Source organism: Xyrauchen texanus, chromosome 44 (assembly GCF_025860055.1).
Source record: "Xyrauchen texanus isolate HMW12.3.18 chromosome 44, RBS_HiC_50CHRs, whole genome shotgun sequence".
Taxonomy (NCBI): Eukaryota; Metazoa; Chordata; class Actinopteri; order Cypriniformes; family Catostomidae; genus Xyrauchen; species Xyrauchen texanus.
The window spans coordinates 7,212,135-7,229,804 of record NC_068319.1 but is presented as its reverse complement, the minus strand read 5'-3'; the positions used below and the strand labels follow the sequence as shown (position 1 = coordinate 7,229,804).

The 17,670-nt window shown below is 36.1% G+C and overlaps 1 protein-coding gene across 2 annotated transcripts in view; it reads left to right on the top strand.

Annotated features, from left to right (window-relative positions):
• The window catches only part of gramd1ba (GRAM domain containing 1Ba), a 58,967-nt gene extending 42,447 nt beyond the window's left edge, over positions 1–16,520 (top strand). For both annotated transcript variants that reach the window (XM_052117406.1, XM_052117405.1), the window contains 16 exons: positions 570–654; positions 1,194–1,297; positions 1,589–1,684; positions 1,764–1,844; positions 1,950–2,065; positions 2,688–2,841; positions 3,484–3,670; positions 3,945–4,091; positions 4,350–4,468; positions 5,531–5,673; positions 5,787–5,890; positions 7,436–7,639; positions 7,869–7,959; positions 8,512–8,619; positions 11,100–11,220; positions 11,345–16,520. In XM_052117406.1, the coding sequence (XP_051973366.1) occupies positions 570–654; positions 1,194–1,297; positions 1,589–1,684; positions 1,764–1,844; positions 1,950–2,065; positions 2,688–2,841; positions 3,484–3,670; positions 3,945–4,091; positions 4,350–4,468; positions 5,531–5,673; positions 5,787–5,890; positions 7,436–7,639; positions 7,869–7,959; positions 8,512–8,619; positions 11,100–11,220; positions 11,345–11,434 (1,950 nt within the window). In that variant the 3' untranslated portion in view covers positions 11,435–16,520. The remainder of the gene's footprint in view (positions 1–569; positions 655–1,193; positions 1,298–1,588; positions 1,685–1,763; positions 1,845–1,949; positions 2,066–2,687; positions 2,842–3,483; positions 3,671–3,944; positions 4,092–4,349; positions 4,469–5,530; positions 5,674–5,786; positions 5,891–7,435; positions 7,640–7,868; positions 7,960–8,511; positions 8,620–11,099; positions 11,221–11,344) is intronic.
• Positions 16,521–17,670: the final 1,150 nt, after the last annotated feature.

The following is a 17,670-nucleotide window of genomic DNA, read 5'->3' as shown; positions in this document are numbered from 1 at the left end:
TTTCTACATAAAAAGCACTTTTTTCTACATAAAAAGCACTTTTTTCTACATAACAGCCCTTAAGAAAAAAGATACAAACTTTCTTAACAAGATTTTTATAATTTATATATATTTTTAATAAAACATTTCAAAATATTCTTTACTTAAAAAATTCAGAAGAAAATGGTAGTTTAGAAGAAATGTCTTCTTAAAAATGTTTCGTGAATCTGCCCCATGACATTTTCTTTAAGGAGTCTGTTGGTCACGTAAACAAACCTCTTAATTGTGTTTGAAGAGTATTTTTACTTTTTACTTTTCTAGACTATGTTTAGTAGAACAGATCAAAGAAGACATCACCTACCAAAGCCTTTCGTGTTTTCTACTGTATCTTTGTTTTATTTACACAGAAAACTGTTTCTTCTAAGTACAAAGCAGAATCAAAAATATTTTACAAATAGTTTGTCTCCAAAAAGAAGATTTGGTCCATCAAACCTCTGATCTAAACTTCTGATCTGATGCATGCTAAATGTTTTGACTGTGTATGTCTCTGTTTGGGTTTGTGTGTGTCATACTCTTTTCTTGTGTTTCAGGTTTTGAGCCCCACATACAAGCAGCGAAATGAAGACTTCCGGAAGCTCTTTAAGCAGCTGCCTGACACGGAGCGTCTCATTGTGGGTGAGTGCATGAGCAACTTACGTAGTCAGTTAAAGGGATAGTTCAACCAAAATCTATTCATTAAGCATGAAACGTGTACACTTATTCCATGGAACACAAAACTGGATTTTGGAACATAGCACACAAGTTATATACAGTACATAAATGGTCCTCTTTGGAGCTTGACAGCCCAAGTCACCATCAATTTACATTGTATGTAAAAGAATATTCAGTTGGTTTTGAGTTCCATGGGGGGAAAGTCATACATATTTGGGGAACATAGGTGTAAATAATGATAGAATTTTCATTTTTGGGTAATCTATTCCTTTTAACATTACATTGACACTTTTGTTTAAACTTATATTCAAAATGTTCATACAATACTACAGTTACAATAGAACAGATATTAGCCTGTTTTTCACTCCCAGTAAATTAATACATTTTATTGTCTATGAGTCATACAGTTAACAAAATGCTCAGCATTACTTATACATATTTAACATATTTAGCACGTCAATTGTGTATCTTAATATCTATGACATCTCAACTTGTCCCGACAGACTACTCCTGTGCACTGCAGAGAGATATTCTCCTGCAGGGTCGCCTCTACCTCTCCGAAAACTGGATCTGTTTCTATAGCAACATCTTCCGCTGGGAAACGCTGGTGAGTTAAAGGATTACTCTCGCCTCCCAGTCAGAGAGCATCAGTCTCACATTCCACATGCTCTCTTTGTTACACAGCTGGTTCAGCAAAGCTTTGAGTGGAAAACAGCTGATTCTGCTTAAAACTAAAATTTCTGCCCCTTTTTTCAGGTGTTAGCGATTTGTTCCTGTTGTTTTAGCTCTGGAAATTGACGTACATTGAATATACTGTGTTTCAGCACAGCATCTGGCTGCTGCTGGTTTGTGTATGTTGAGTGTGTGTTGAGGTCTCTCTCTTTATTTCTGCAAATAGCTGACTGTGAGGTTGAAAGATGTCTGCTCCATGACAAAAGAGAAGACAGCAAGACTCATCCCCAATGCCATTCAGCTGTGCACAGACAGTGAAAAGGTATAAACAGTCCCAGTATTTCCACCACTGTAATGAACTCTGCAGTTCATGCTCTAATATTGTATGTATTCTCTTCCAGCACTTTTTTACCTCATTTGGTGCCAGAGATCGAACATACATGATGATGTTTAGACTCTGGCAAAATGCTCTCCTGGACAAGGTTGGACAAGATTTGATATTACTCCCAAATGTATATATACAGTATGGTCCCCGTGTAAGCTCTCTCTTTCTCTTCCCTCTCTCTCTCTCTCTCTTTGGGATCTAGCCATTATGTCCCAAAGAGCTGTGGCATTTTGTCCATCAGTGTTATGGGAATGAGCTGGGTTTGACCAGTGACGATGAAGATTATGTACCTCCTGATGATGACTTCAACACCATGGGGTTAGTCTTGCCCTGTCATAAATTTTGTGTCATCTAGGTGATTCATAATTTACATAACACACAGAGACAGCAAATCAAATACACCCAATCAGATACAGCCAATCGAATAACCCAATCAGATAAAGCATTACAGATAATCAAAAATACTCAATCAGAGACAGCAAATTGAATACACCCAGTCATATACAGGCAATAAAATATGCATAATCAGACGTAGCCAATCAAAAAACACTCATTAAAAATTGCCCAATCAGACGTAGCCAGTCAAAAACACACAATTAAATACATCCAATAAAATACACCAAATCAGATACAGATAATCAAAAACACCCAGTTAGATACAGCCAATCAAAAACACAAAATCAGATGTAGCCAGTCAAAAACACCCAGTCAGATTCAGCCAATCAAAAAAACTAAATCAGATATACCTAGTAAAATGTACAGCACCCGATATCCAGATGACAGCTCATCATTCATTTGCTGTAGACATCTCTGTTTCCTTATTTCTCCACAACTCATTTTCTCCCACTGTCCATCCCATCATTATTTGTGGGAGTGGGTCTGTTCTGTAGCCCGAGCTGGTAATCTTGACCTGCAGCTGTTGCCCCTCTCCCTGGTGCAGGTACTGTGAAGAGATTCCCGTTGAAGACAATGAAGCCATCAACACCTGCCCCAAAACCCCTGAAGTTAAAATAGACATCAGCCCCCAGCTCCACAGGAAAGTGTTTCTAAATTGCAGTCTCAATTCCATGGACAGCACAGATGCACCAATCAATGTAAGCACCAGGTTCCTTTACAAAACACATCACAGCATTACTGTGGGAATAAAATAAGGTCACATGATGCTCCCATCTTGTATGAAATGTTTATTTGTTTGACACGTTATTACAATTTGGAAGTTCTGAGTTAAAAAAAAAACTTGCTACTACCAGAACACACACAGACATACTGAGTTAAGCATGTGGACATGCTACGGCTGCAACACAATTAGAAAAACTCAAGACATGCTGCATAATTAGACATACAATCCCCATGTAGCAGATCTAGACATGTGGAGGTGGAGAGTTTAGAGAAAACTCTTGCAGCATGCTGCAGTGAAACCAGCTTACTTACAAACTGAGCAGTTTAAATGTTAGGCAAAGAGAGAGTACGCAAGCTGATTGCCTAACAGACAACAAGTTCAAAGGAGCTATCAGCTTGCACCATTCAGTTTTATGCCTGAACTAAGAAATTCATATTTCAAATAGTCAAGGTGGACACAATACAGCATAACATTGGTACTAAAGTTTTGAGTTTACTTTAGTACTGAGGTTATGCTTTATTGTGGTCACCTTGACCATTTGAAATATGGTTTTTCATAAACCAGACATGCATAGTGTTCATGGAAATCATACATAATACTAAATGTGTCTGTGTAGTTTGACGTGCCCCCAGTGGAAGATTTTACAGATTGTGTTCCAGAAGATCTACCGCCCCTGCCTTTACCTGACAACAACATGACAGAGACCATTGGCACCGCCCCTTTCCCTGCCCCCTCCATTGACTTCAATGACAATGAGGACCTGCCAACTGAACTCAGCGACTCCTCAGAAACACACGACGAGGGTATGTAAATATTCCAACACTACACCAAAAACAAAAGATTGAGCTGCAAAAACCCATTTCATCTCTTTTGAGACACTCTATATGATGATGTATTCATCAGCTTTATGAGAAAATGAATATATTGATTTTAAAAATGCCAGTTCAAGATTGACAAGAAAGACTGTGTCTTTGGGGACACTGCCACAAGAACTTTGGTCGCACTTAATGGCATTGGGGTTCTTCCTGTTAAAACAAAATACAGATCTCATGTGTGTGTGTATGTGTGTGTTTTCAGCAGGGGAAGTGGAGGCCTTCCAGGAGGATTTGAATGGGAAGCTTTACATTAATGAGGTGTATAAGTTTAGTGTGGATAAATTGCATGACATCCTATTCACCGAATCACAGTTCATGAGGGACTTTCTGGAGCAGCGACGCTTCTCTGGTGAGCACATAAATCAGGCTGATACCAATATCTAGAGAGTAAGGTAACAGGTGGTTGATCCAATATATGTTGATATTATAAAATTGTATTTATAGCAATAAAGATGTAAACAAAATTACTGAAATTAAATAAATATTTCACTCAATATTTACTCAAAATGTACCACTGGCTTTTTTCCATCCTTTTCATACTCTCTCTCTCTCTCTCTCTCTCTCTCTCTCTCTCTCTCTCTCTCTCACTCTACCGCTCACTCTGTAGGTGTGGTTTATCACCCCTGGAGGAAAGAGAAAACGGGTAATCAGACCAGAGAGATCATGTACACCATCTCCCTCTCCAACCCGATGGCCCCGAAGACAGCCACAGTCACAGAGACACAGGTGTGCTTACCCACGTCACCGGAAGAGATAAACAAGCCTTATACTTAGGACTGCACGATTATAACAAAAATGATGATTGTCAATTATATCTCTATATATTGTAATTGCGATTAATTCTGATTAACGGAATTTACATTAAATTATTTATTTTGTCTGAGGCAATAGAACACAACAGTTCCCACCCTCTTTTTCCTTTTCATTTCTTCCATAGACTATTCATAAAAACATCCATTAAAGAGTAGTAAAGCATGAACCAAACCAACCAGCTCCAAGGTGAATCGCAACATTACAAACTTTGTTTAAAGGCAAAAAAGTATTCAAAAATCCGACAAAAAGACGAGGTGCAAGTCTGTGTACTTACCGTCTTTCATCAGGGCAAGGGATACAATCCCATGAAGCATTGCGAATCACGTAATCGAAAATAAAACTCTCAAAATATAAACTTTAGATTTTAGGTTGTTGATTCTAAGTATATAAATTTGTTTATATTTATTGCAGAATATTCCGATATTCATAAATATATAAGTAGTTTGAGAGTGCAGGGAGACCTACTTGTTTGCATTATTCAGAGTGGGAGAGGGCGGACACTTCCGCGGGCTTATTCGTGGGTTTTGTTGGCTGCTGTTCTCTGATTGGTGGAGCTGTCTCTGCTGGACCATGCATAATGTAGTTGTTCAACAGGTATTCTGCTATTAAAAATGATTTTAAGTTAAAATGGGTTGAAACGGATGGTTTCAACGGAAGCAAATACCATCGATGAACATCTTTGGAGCTTAAGGAAGATCTGTCTCTAAAGGTTTATAAGTTACCATTGAAAATCAATCAGTCTATGGAAGAAATTAATGGGATTTTTACTTCCAGAACCATAGTAGACCTCAATGGAAAGCTATAAATGACACTTTTCACTATTATTTGATTGTGACAGCTATAAATGTAATCTCGACTATTTATTTGATGATTTATGCTGCCCAATTTATACTGTATGTGGGACATGTTTAGTGTAGTTACTGTTGTTATGATGATGCTATGAAAAGCTGTAGTTTATTTGTGTTTTACCTCTAGACTTTGCACAATGCCAGTCAGGTGAGCGAGTGTTACATCATCGATGCTGAAGTCATTACTCACGATGTCCCGTATCACGATTACTTTTACACGCTCAACCGTTACATGCTCACTAGAGTCGCCAAGAACAAGTGCCGTCTGAGGTAAAATGCGCACAATATTATAATCCAATTACTATTTACATTAGAACTTTCAAACATTGTATACCATGTAAATGTAAGAATAAAAAACACTCTTGTGTTAATGGACTTTGTAGGGTATCGGCAGAACTGCGGTTCAGGAAGCAACCGTGGGGATTGGTCAAGGGCTTCATAGAGAGAAACTTCTGGAGTGGCCTGGATGAATATTTCAGATATTTAGGTGAGTTTTGACAGAGCAGAGATAGCACAATAAACACACTGCACATTTTAATTGAAAGAAAGCAACTGTTATTTATTTTTGAACTTTACTGCTGTGTTGGAACCTTAGCAGCGTACTATGAAAATAGTGCAGAAATACATAATTTAAAGTAAAATAAAAAATAGCACAAATGGAGTAAACAATTAATATTAACAAATACAATATAAAAATTAAATGAATTAACACAATATTTAAAGAATTATACATACAAGTAATTAAGAAGCATAAAGTTAAAGGTCCAGTTTGTTAGATTCAGAAACCCATGTTATTAATGACACCTGTGGCTCGTGCACACACCCCATAGGGACGTGAGTGAGCAAGCATCGATCAAAACAATGACGTAACGTACAAAGACATCATACAGAGGCATCATGCTGATAGATGAGGTAGCATAATTAAAATTACACCGTTATGATTGTTTTACTACAAACTTTGAGACTGTATATTATATTGGACTCTCCAGTGCTGGAGCAGGGCCAAAACAAAGTGTGGATATAAGTCTGACTATGCAAGACTGTAGTTTGAAGTAATCACTTTTCTTTGCATGATACATTCACTGCATTTATACGATAACCTGTGTCGGCGGATGATGACAGTAGCTGTTTATAAAATAGACTGTACATTATAAATATGTTGACACAATTCAGTATTGATGTGATTCATCTCAACTGTCATTTTGATATATCGATGCGCTATTGTTTTATAAAAATAGAATGTTTATATTTTCTGTATAACCAAGTTATGTTACACTATTGAATGGGTCTTTTTGCATTATCTTGAACATTGTCTAGCATTCATTTCATGTGTTATTGTAGTTTAGCTAAAATTACATAGATCAATCCTCAGGCACTATATTTCACATGCTTTGTAGTTATGTAAGCTTACCTGTCCAATGAGAAGAACACCAATTCAGGGCAGTTTTGGATTCTCAAAACCGAATGAAAGTCCCTCCAGGAATCAAATGCCCTGCCAATGTTCACTCTAGTTTTCGCTCGACCACGATCACGTTCCTGCTTAGCCAGATGGGATTCAGTTAATAAATGTTTTAGTTTTTTTGGCTGACTCGAAGTTTGTGTAGGAGTTGGTGTTGTGCTGGGAGCCGGACATTTGCTGGATTCCATCTCTAAGATAACGTTACCTAGTGTTGCAGTTTGTTGTCGCTGTTGAAAATCGGAAGAGAAGCACTAAGGCAAGGCTTTCGGGAGCATGCATAAAAGTCACATAATTTGGATTTTCCCAGCAAAAGCGACCCGCTCCCTTCACATGAAAATCAGTCTACAGCCAACCTGGTAATAGGCAACCAAGGAAGTCTGGGAAGGACACATTTTTTAAGTTGCGTTACAAGCCATTCACACATTGGCAAAAACAAAACAAAAAAAAAGTACAATTGTTACATATTGCACCTTTAAGATGATACTAAATAGACTAAATATGCTAGTACAGGAATTGACTAAGAACTAAGACTACGTATGCTAACATTCTCTTTGTTTCTGTGTGCGTGTGTAGAGTTGGAGTTGAGTAAGGTAGAACTGCTGTTTTCTGAACCTCACAAACAGTCTCCCAAATCCAAAGCATTACGCACAGCTACAGTGAGGCGACGGAAACGCCCCCTGATGCACATTAGGCAGCAGCACCTGGACGAGGCGCTCAGTCCCATCACCACACCTGAGGACGGGAAGAGTGTCGTCCATCGCATCAAACACGTGGCAGGTGGGACATCACCCAAACTTCCTCCTGAAAGACTCATTTCCACTGTGGTTTTGTGGTTTGTGTCTTAAAGGAACATCGTTTTACACATTTTACCTATTTGTATTATATGAAAAAACAAACTATTGTACGCATAAACATTTCTCAGTGCAGCAATATTGTTGTTTAATGTGTTATGTATTTTTTATTATACTCTATACACTGTTGCCCCATTCACATATTATTTCTACAGGATCCACGCAGACCAGACACATCTCAGAACACAGATCCGAAGGCCTGGCTCTCTACAGCGTTTCCAAACTTTTGCTCATCATTAGCTCTGTGTGAGTATTCTCACTGAGAGAGGAGAGTCCAACCAAAAGGTCACAGCTAGACTTAATTAACAAAGTCACATGTAGCTCAATTAAATCAGCCACATCATGGAATACATAAATGATCCATGTTAAAAGTTAAAATAAAACAATTTGATGGTTTTTACGTCACAATCATGAATATATTATCAAATGTTGGGCATATGATGGCCTGCACTGATAACCAATAGGAAGACTCATATTAGGAATTCAAAAGGTAATTTACACATACATTATTTTTGCTCTGGTGTGGAAGTCTGTTTTCAATCTGTGTCTGTCCCTCACACTCTCATTCAGAATCAACAGGTTCCTCAGTTTGTTTCTAAGCAGAGAATCATTACTGTCTGTGTTGTTTTTTTGTCTTCATGTCTTTTCTTTCTCCTGTTTGCATTGCATCCTGCAGGATTTGTGTAAGGTATTCATTGTTTTCATGATTTACAAATAAGAGATTTGATCTATTTGATACATTGTTGTAGAGTGAGCTGAATGACTTATTTGGGTTTGTGTTCTGTTTTTTTTTTTCAGTCTGGTGCTGCTGGTATTTTTAAATATGATGCTGTTTTATAAGCTCTGGATGCTGGAGTACACAGCCCAGAGTTTGACCTCCTGGCAAGGTCTCAGGTCTCATGAAAGGTAACTACTCATACTTACTGTGTTTATTTGTTGTTATTGTTTAGATTAAATGTGAGGTTTACTGTTCATTTGTTGTAAATATTGTTCTTACTTAGGTTATGGATTTGAAAAACAATTATTTCTGTCATCATTTATACACCTTTGTGTTGTTCCAAACCTAAATTCGTTTTTTTTCTTCCATTAATCACAAAATAAAATGTTAAGGCACAGTAACATATACCTTTGTAAGGTGAAATTCTGCTGGAAAATTTTCACACAGATTTCAAGTTTGGTAAAATTTGACAGGCGAATTTGCCTTGTTGACCTATAGGATGGACAATGGACAAGGATGTCATAGTTTAAAAGTTTATTTTTAACTTGACTCTTGCAAAGTATAAAGTGCAGCATTAATAAGAGGCTGCTTGGTAATTCGTTTTTTGTTGTTTTCACATGCTTAACGTCCGCCCACATTGTTTTCCCGCCTCAGAATTTCTGAGTTTCTAGAAAGCAATTCTGAAGCAATCTGGTTTCTAGCTAACTTACCTTGTTAAGCCCGCTGCATCGACTAATGTTCTTTGCTGTTGTTGGGAAGACATTGGTGTAGCGCAATTGGCGGGCGAACTAACGGTCAACAGTCGCTTATGTTGTGGAAGGCGCGGTTTTCTACTATGCTTTCTTTCAACAGCTTCTAGTTATTCGTCTTGAGGTGCACTACTGCCACCAACTGGAGTGGAGTGGGTACTTTAACCACCTTCCGTTTCAACTGAAATGTGCTTCCGTTTCAACTGAAATGCTTGCATACAACATACTGAAATGCTTGCATACAACATACTGAAATGCTTTCATACAACATACTGAAATGCTTTTCAGTTGTGTGTGTGAGAGTGTAATCATTTTAGTTGTATGTATGAGAGCATTTCACTTGTGTGTGTGAGAGCGTGTTTCAGTTGTGTGTGTGAGTGCGTTTCAGTTGCGTGTGTGAGAGCATTTCAGTTGCGTGTGTGTGAGCATTTCAGTTGTGTGTGTGAGAGCATTTCAGTTGTGTGTGTGTGTGAGCATTTCAGTTGTGTGTGTGAGAGCATTTCAGTTGTGTGTGTGTGTGAGCATTTCAGTTGTGTGTGTGTGAGCATTTCAGTTGTGTGTGTGAGCGTAATATTTTCAGTTGTATGTATGAGAACGTTTCAGTTGTGTTTGTAAAAGCATTTCACTTGTATGTGTGTGAGCATTTCACTATAGTATGTGAATGAATTTGGTTTCATATGTGTATGTGAGAGGAAAAGTACATGTATGTGCATGGTAATTCTGAATAATGTCCCTAGGGGCACCTCATAGCTTTTGGGGGGCTAATTGTTGTGACATTAATTTTCCAGTAGATTTTAAGTCACCTGTAGTTTTTATAAAACCCTATTACAGTGCATAATTATCCAGACCCTCAGCTGCTCGCTATCACCTGTAATATTAGTCTAGCAGATAACAACAACTAAGCGGAAGTGTAGACCATCCGAGAGGAAGTCTCTCGTTTCAATGGCGCTGCCCATGGAGAAGTCAGGGAAAAGGTGGCTTTTCGAATATCTCTGTTTTCCCTGTCCACACTAGTACAACGGTAAGATGTTGTTTTCAAATGTATCCACTTGAGAGAGCGTTTTCGAAAAGCTCAGTTTTTCATGACAAAATCGCCATCTTATAATAATAATAATAATTATTTACATTTATATAGCGCTTTTCTAGGCACTCAAAGCGCTTTACATAGCATAGGGATGATGATGCGACGGCAGCCATAGTGCGCCAGAACGCCCACCACACACCAGCTATTGGTGGAGAGGAGAGAGTAGAGTGATGTAGCCAATTCAGGGATGGAGATTAATATGAGGCCATGATAAATATGGGCCAATGGGTTTGGATGGAAGGCCAAAATGTAGCAAAATTAATGTGTTTTCAAACATAAATGTATTTGTGTGAACGTGGCATTGTCTGTTGAATGACAGTGTCTGTTTTTATTATACCGGATTACTAGAAAATCAGACATTTATGACTGCAATCACTGATGATATACTGTTGATGAATTACTGATAATTTGTCTATATGAAAATGTTTTTGTCCCATTACAGTAAGGAAAGACATAGAACATCATCTTTGTTTTTCAGCTTTATATCTTGCTAAATCAAGAAATTCTGTAATTTGGCAACAAAAAATGGCCAAATATTTGTATTTTAGGAGCCAATGACTCCATAGTAATTTTGTTGTCAATTTCTAGGAACCAGAATATAATAAAGACTTGGGGATGGACTTTTTAAACTAGGGCCCTTAAGTAACCATTCAGCAATGCCCTAGCAACCGCATAGCCACACTCTGCCAATCACCCACAACATTGTAGCATCATAGTATAGAGTTTTGCATGGGCAAGCATCACTCACATTTTCTTAAAAAAAAAATTTGTATCTAGTTCTCTTTACAATTTGGTGTGATGAATGTTTTTCACTCTGTGTGTGTGTTTGTAACAGTAAACTTCCGCAGACAAAAATAGAATGGGCCCAACTTTTGGACTCTCAGCAGCGTTACCATGTAAACGAGCTGGAGAAATGGAGGGAAATATTAAAGTCATCTGTGCTGATGTTAGATGAGGTATGATCCTGAAACTTTCATATTTTTTATCATATCAATAACAACAGTTAATGGAGATGAAAGAGCCACAGACACTAAAAACGAATCACTGTGGGATTTCAAAAGTGCATTTCTTTGTTTACAGATGAGAGAGTCTTTAATGAAGCTACAGAAAGGTGCTGGATTAAGAGACTACGAATCTGAGAGTGAGGAGAAAAAAACACGCCATCACTGACAAACAGAGTCCCGGCTCAGGAAACGTAAGGAACATCTCCACTTGAAAGAGATTTAATGATCTGGGCTGGATAGGTTGGGACAAATGAAGTGGGTGGCACCAACTTAAATGCTCTCACCATCTGGCTGCAATACCAGGAAGTGTTGTCAGTCCTTTCTGACAGTTGACACAGAAACCCTGTGCTATCATCTGTCTTCTCTTTCTCGTTTTTTTCCATCTTTTCTTACTGCATTTTGCTGTCGGATCATGACGATAAGCAATCATCACCCAGGGCTAAAACAAACCAACAAACCAATACGATTCATCTACAAAACTGTCACAGACTGTCTGGTGTAAACATTTGAAAGGCTAAATGGGATGTTTAATGCAGCAGCATCCCCTTTCTTAAAACCTTTGGAGTCTGGGACCAAAAAATATGGAGTTACTTGGACATGTATACATTTATTTATTAAGAAAATATGGAATTGAAGTATTTAATGAATACACATGAAAATATAATATTTGTAAGTAGAAGTATATTTGTTGCCAGAGTTAATTTATAACAGTCTTCCATGGAGAATCAAGGCTGGTTCCTTGATAGCTTGCGCCATGGTGCATCAACTATATGCAGCTTACTTTTCCTCCTCTGTGTGGAGGAGTTACATACTTTCCCTGATTGATTTGTAACATTCACTTTTGTGATTGAATGACGGTAGATTTATTGACTGTGTCATTGGCTGCATTCCAATTTTTCATAGTTCTACTACACACTAAAAGTATCTGCTTCACTGGTGATGGCAGATAAAGGGATAGCTCACCCAAAAATTAAAATTCTGTCATCATTTAATTACCATGTTGTTCCAGACCTGTATGAATTACTTTCTTCTAGCTCAACCAATATTATGAGCTTTGGGCAGGGCTATCTTTTGGCCCAATAAATCGAAGACGGGTGGGAGTGTTTGGGTAAACTTTTTGGTAAATTTGAATAGTGACACTAGGTGCAGAAACTACACACATTACTTTAAGGTTCATACATTTAAAAACTGCTTTGGTCTTGCGGTTCTTGTCAGTTTTCACCAATTAAGATAGAGAAGCATCACAAACTCCTACTCTTCCAAAGGGACTATAGGCAACATTAGCCGCAAAAGGATTCATGAATGCACACTTTGACACTCCACTAGAAATAGTGCATTTTTGGCAGGATATTTCCAATGTAGTATGATTTTGGACATACTAATCCTTTTCTGGCATACTATTTAGAACATATATTATGCAAATTGGGATGCAGCCATCATGTTTTACAAGCCTGTGTTCAAACAAATCTCTCATGCTGTAACAGTTGTGGAGTATCATTGGTTAACTATAAAAACTGCAGCATCCATTCACTTGTGAATTAGTTATTTTTACATGAATATGTTTCAGTTATATCCTGCAGGCAGATGTAAACAACTTCATATTGCCAAGCTTTTCAAATGTGTTTTTATTTTAAAGCCATTTTATGACTTTTGTCCCATGTCTTATGTTGTCTCTGTGTTTTGATGGAGACGTTGATGCTGAATTAACTGTTGGAAAGGTGACAGACAAACATCTATCATGTGAGAACATACTAAATGTGGTTTGGTCAGTTGCAATGAAGCTGGACAGCATTATTGATTCTTTCTTAAAGAGAGATCAGCAAATTGTTTTTTTGTTTTGTTGTTTTAATACTGAACTGTGAAAAATTCCAATTATGCTTGACTTTAAACTGATCAGTATTCAGAGCCTCTGGCTAATATAACTACAATTGTTTTTAATTGTTCAACTTACATAAAAAGGTCAACATAACCTTAACCTCTTGTGGTGCTACAAGCAAAGTTGTGTCTTCTTGTACGAAAACCCAAACACAAAAGCCCCAAAGAGTGTAATTATAACAAAATCTCACACTCTTGGGCCTCTTGACACATTGAGCTGTGGTGCTCATGTAGGCAACACGGGTTCAAGTCCAGTTTCAAGTCCATTTCTACCCTTCATTTCTTGTGATTCACTTATTATCTCTATTTATAAAAGTGGCAAAATGGACAAAAATAAAAGTAGAAAATGTTTTTACTGGACTGGATCTATTGCTAAGTAAGAATTTTACAATCAATTAATGGTAATCTGATTTGTGTCTTCCAATTATTAAGTCTTCCACTTATTATGCTGAGTGTTCCAGTTTATGATTGGTGTAGATTCCAAAAATTCTGAATTCTTGAATTTGATTTATTCTGTTAGGGTGTCGACTGCCTCGTTAATTTTTTGATTGGCTCATAAATTAGTCTGTAACACTTTAAAATAAGGTTCAGTTTGTTAACATTAGTTAACATGAACTTACAATGAACAATCATTTTACAGTATTTAATAATATTAGTTAATGTTATTTTCAACATATAGTAATATTAACTCAAAAATTTATACATGCAAATATTATTCAATGCTCTGTGAACTGACATGAACTAACAATGATCAATATATGTATTACTGTATTTATTCATGTTTGTTAATAAAAATACAATTGTTCATTGTTAGTTTATGTAAACTGATGTTGTTAACTAATGGTAACAAATGGAACCTAATTGTAAAGTGTTAACAATTAGGCTTCGCCATGTTAAAAGGAATGTGGATATACACATTGATAAAAACCTAAAATCATTTCTCGGATGGACTGATTTGATGTGTCAGTCTTTCACTGGTGGGGTCACTCAAGGTCATCCAGGTAACTGGATCTTAAAGGAATATTCTGGGTTCAATACAAGTTCAGCTCAATCAACAGCATTTGTGGCACAATGATGAATACTTCAAAAATTAATTATGACCCGTCTATCCTTTTTCAACAACAAATAAACGAGATTACAGTGAGGCCCAATGGAAGTGAATGGGGCCAACTTTTGGAGGGTTTAGAGGCAGAAATGTGAATCTTATAATCCAATAAAAGCACTCTTCTGTTAAAACTTGTGTATTATTTGAGCTGTAAAGTTGTTTGAGTCATCACTTTTCCCGGGATTACAGGATTCAATTCGCCATGGCAATGAAGTTTTAAAATTGGATATAACTTTACGCAGAAAAGGTAAGCAATTTTATCACACTAAAGTTATGTTAACACGCATATTGTTTATATCTTCTGGCTATACTTTTGTGACAGTGAGTATTTTAAAGATTTCAGATTGGCCTCATTCACTTCCGTTGTATACCTATATTTTTGCTTCTTTTAAAGAAAACGAGGGAAGAGTCGAAATACATTTTTGTGGTAATGAACATTATATCACAAATGCTGTCGATTGAGCATAACTTGTACTGAACACGGAATATTCCTTTAATCTTTGCAGGTCTTGTATCCATATGTAATAAATAGGTAGATAGGTTGTCACTCTCATGTTGTTCCAAACTTGTATGATTTTCTTTCCTCTGTGGAATTCAAAATTAGATTTTTGGCAGAATTTTCAGTCACCAGTCACTTTCATTGTATTGAATAAAAGATGCAAAAAAAGATTTTTGGTTTGGAGCAACATGAGGTTAAGTAAATGATGACAAAATTTCCTTTTGGGGTGGACTATCCCTTTAAGAATGGATACTTGGTTACTTCAAGGGGGGGACAGAGATGACCACCCACAAAATATCAACTGAGATAAATCAGAGAGCATTTCCAGTCATAGTACTCTCCTCTCATTCATACTTGTTATTAAGTTTCAATAGGGTTTAATGACTCAATGTATTTTTCATGATGGTTCTGTTGCTTTTAAAAAACCAGTTCAGGAAGGGGATTTCAGTTCATGTGTCTCTCTACCTCCATTTGTACAATATCATTTGTATATTGTATCATTTGATTATCATTGTATCATTGAGTGTGTATGAATCCATACATGGACCGCCTCTGTGTGAATGTATTTATTTGGATGTAATCTGCTGATTTTTAAAGCACTGGAGAGTTAGAGGGCAAAGATCTTTTGATGTCAAGCACTTGGAGGCCAAAATGCAACAATGGTGCAACACTGCACACCGTCAGGCCCTAAAAATAGGCCTATTATTTTTCTGTACTGTATACTATGTGAAGAGACAGAATGATTTATTTTCTATGTCTGTGACTAATGGTCCAGGCTTATTGGAAATGCATTGATTGTCTAATTTTTATTTTTTTATTTCATTATGATTTCTAAATGATTAAAAATCATGTCAAATTCAGCAGCAACACACAACTGAACACACAGGATTAGTTTGGTCTGTTTCCCAAAAAATGTAATCTTTTAAAAAATTATCAAATTAAATCATAAAATGTCTTTTAAGACGTTCACTAAACCAATTCCAAAAAACAGAAACCCTGAAAGTTCAATGTTTTTCTGTTAATGGTTTTGTTACCAAGGAAAATATTTCTATATTGAGAACTCACAGACTTGAGTAAAGTTTAAGATTAACATTTATTTGATGAATATGAAATGTAATGTAATATCTCTCTTTGGTGTAAGCCCAGTCTGGCGGCTCAGATCCTGCCGGAGATAGGAGGCAGGGGCAAGTAGCCTACCCCCGTGCAGAACGGGACTCAACTGGTGGTGGTGGAGTGGTGGAGGTTGCTGTGTTGGCACACTGAAAAAGCTATGTAATAGATTGTAGGCAGACTTATAAAGTGATGGCTTACATATGATTGGCTAGGAGTTACCTTGCTAATGGTGCGATGATGTACAGCTGTGAGTCTTCCCGCTAGAACTACGCTACGCTTACATATCTGGTACCCTCAAAATTTTTATGAAGTAGCTTCCAGCCTTGAAACAAAGTAATTGTTGTTAAAGAACACAATCAAAATTTTTAAATTAAAAAGGTTTAAGAACTAAAAATTACAACATTTTGAAAATGTATTGTAATTTAAATCAGTGAGTTTAAAAATGTGTGTGGTTAATTTTTTATTTTTTTTTACTAATTACATTTCTCAATTCAAAATGTAAATACACACAAGTATACTGCAATGTATGTATATGTTGTGTACAGTGCACATCCAACATGCGCTGGCTGCACTGTATGGGATTCATGGAAAACTTTCAGATAAAATATAATAACTACATTTGTGTTGTCAAGAAATAAGTAGAATGAATAAAAGTATTTAAGAGATATTTTCATGTGATTTGTTTCTCTTTACATTACACACACTGTTATTAATTGTTTACAATATATAATGACAAAACAGCCAGTTGGTGACTAATATTTAAATATACATTAATGTGTAAAAATAAACAGAAAAGTGAATTAAACAGAATTAGTTGAGCTATTAATATAGTAGCTTAGAACAGGGTTTTCAAAATGGGATCCGGGGACCTCCAGGTGGCCATGAGGGGCTGTTAGGGGTCAAATATAAATGTTTAATAAAATGTAAAAAGTAAATAAGAATATACTTACTGAATTTCACATTATTGCCATTTCAGTTTAATTAAAGTTTTCTCTTCAGGTTTATACATTTAGCATTACCCAATTATTGGGTAAAAAGAGAGACTTCAAAGTAGGCTAAATATTTTTAGTTAGGGATAATTAGGGATACACTGAAATTGTGCTGATTTTAACAAAACAAAAAAAACTATAGGCCAATACCGATGTGTTTCCACTAACTTACCTTATTTTTACCTGTTTTGCTAAGGAATTATGCTTTAAAAATGTAAAAAGAGGTTAAAAAAAGAAAAGCTACAATATTTTTCAAACAATAAATAATTAATAAATAATCTATTGTAATAATTAATAAATAATCTATTGTACATGGATTGGAACACTACAGAACAAAACATTTGAACATATGCGTACACATACACAGAACTGCAATGAAAGATAAATACAAGATTAAAAGATTTAAAAATATATATATATAACAGGATGATTTCTGTGCGGAGAATTTATTCATGTATTAATTTTGTTGCACTTCTAAAACATTTGTGCACTTCTCTTTTTGCATTTCTGAAAAATAGAGCATAATTTACATATTATGATAGAACATTACAAATTCATATTGTGAATTATGATATTCAACATGCTTTACTCTTTCAAATTTCCTGTATTTTGTTATGATGCAGTAAAATGTAAGAAGAAGCCTTATGAAAAAACAAGGTTTATAATGATGGTTATAGCCGAGGATTTTAATTTAATCAATAATTACAAATAATTATATGTCGGTGCATTCCTACAGATAATATTTTTATAATTTATTTTGACTTTAGTACAATAACAATATAAAAGCTAATTAGTTAAATTGTCTTCAATTCATAATATCA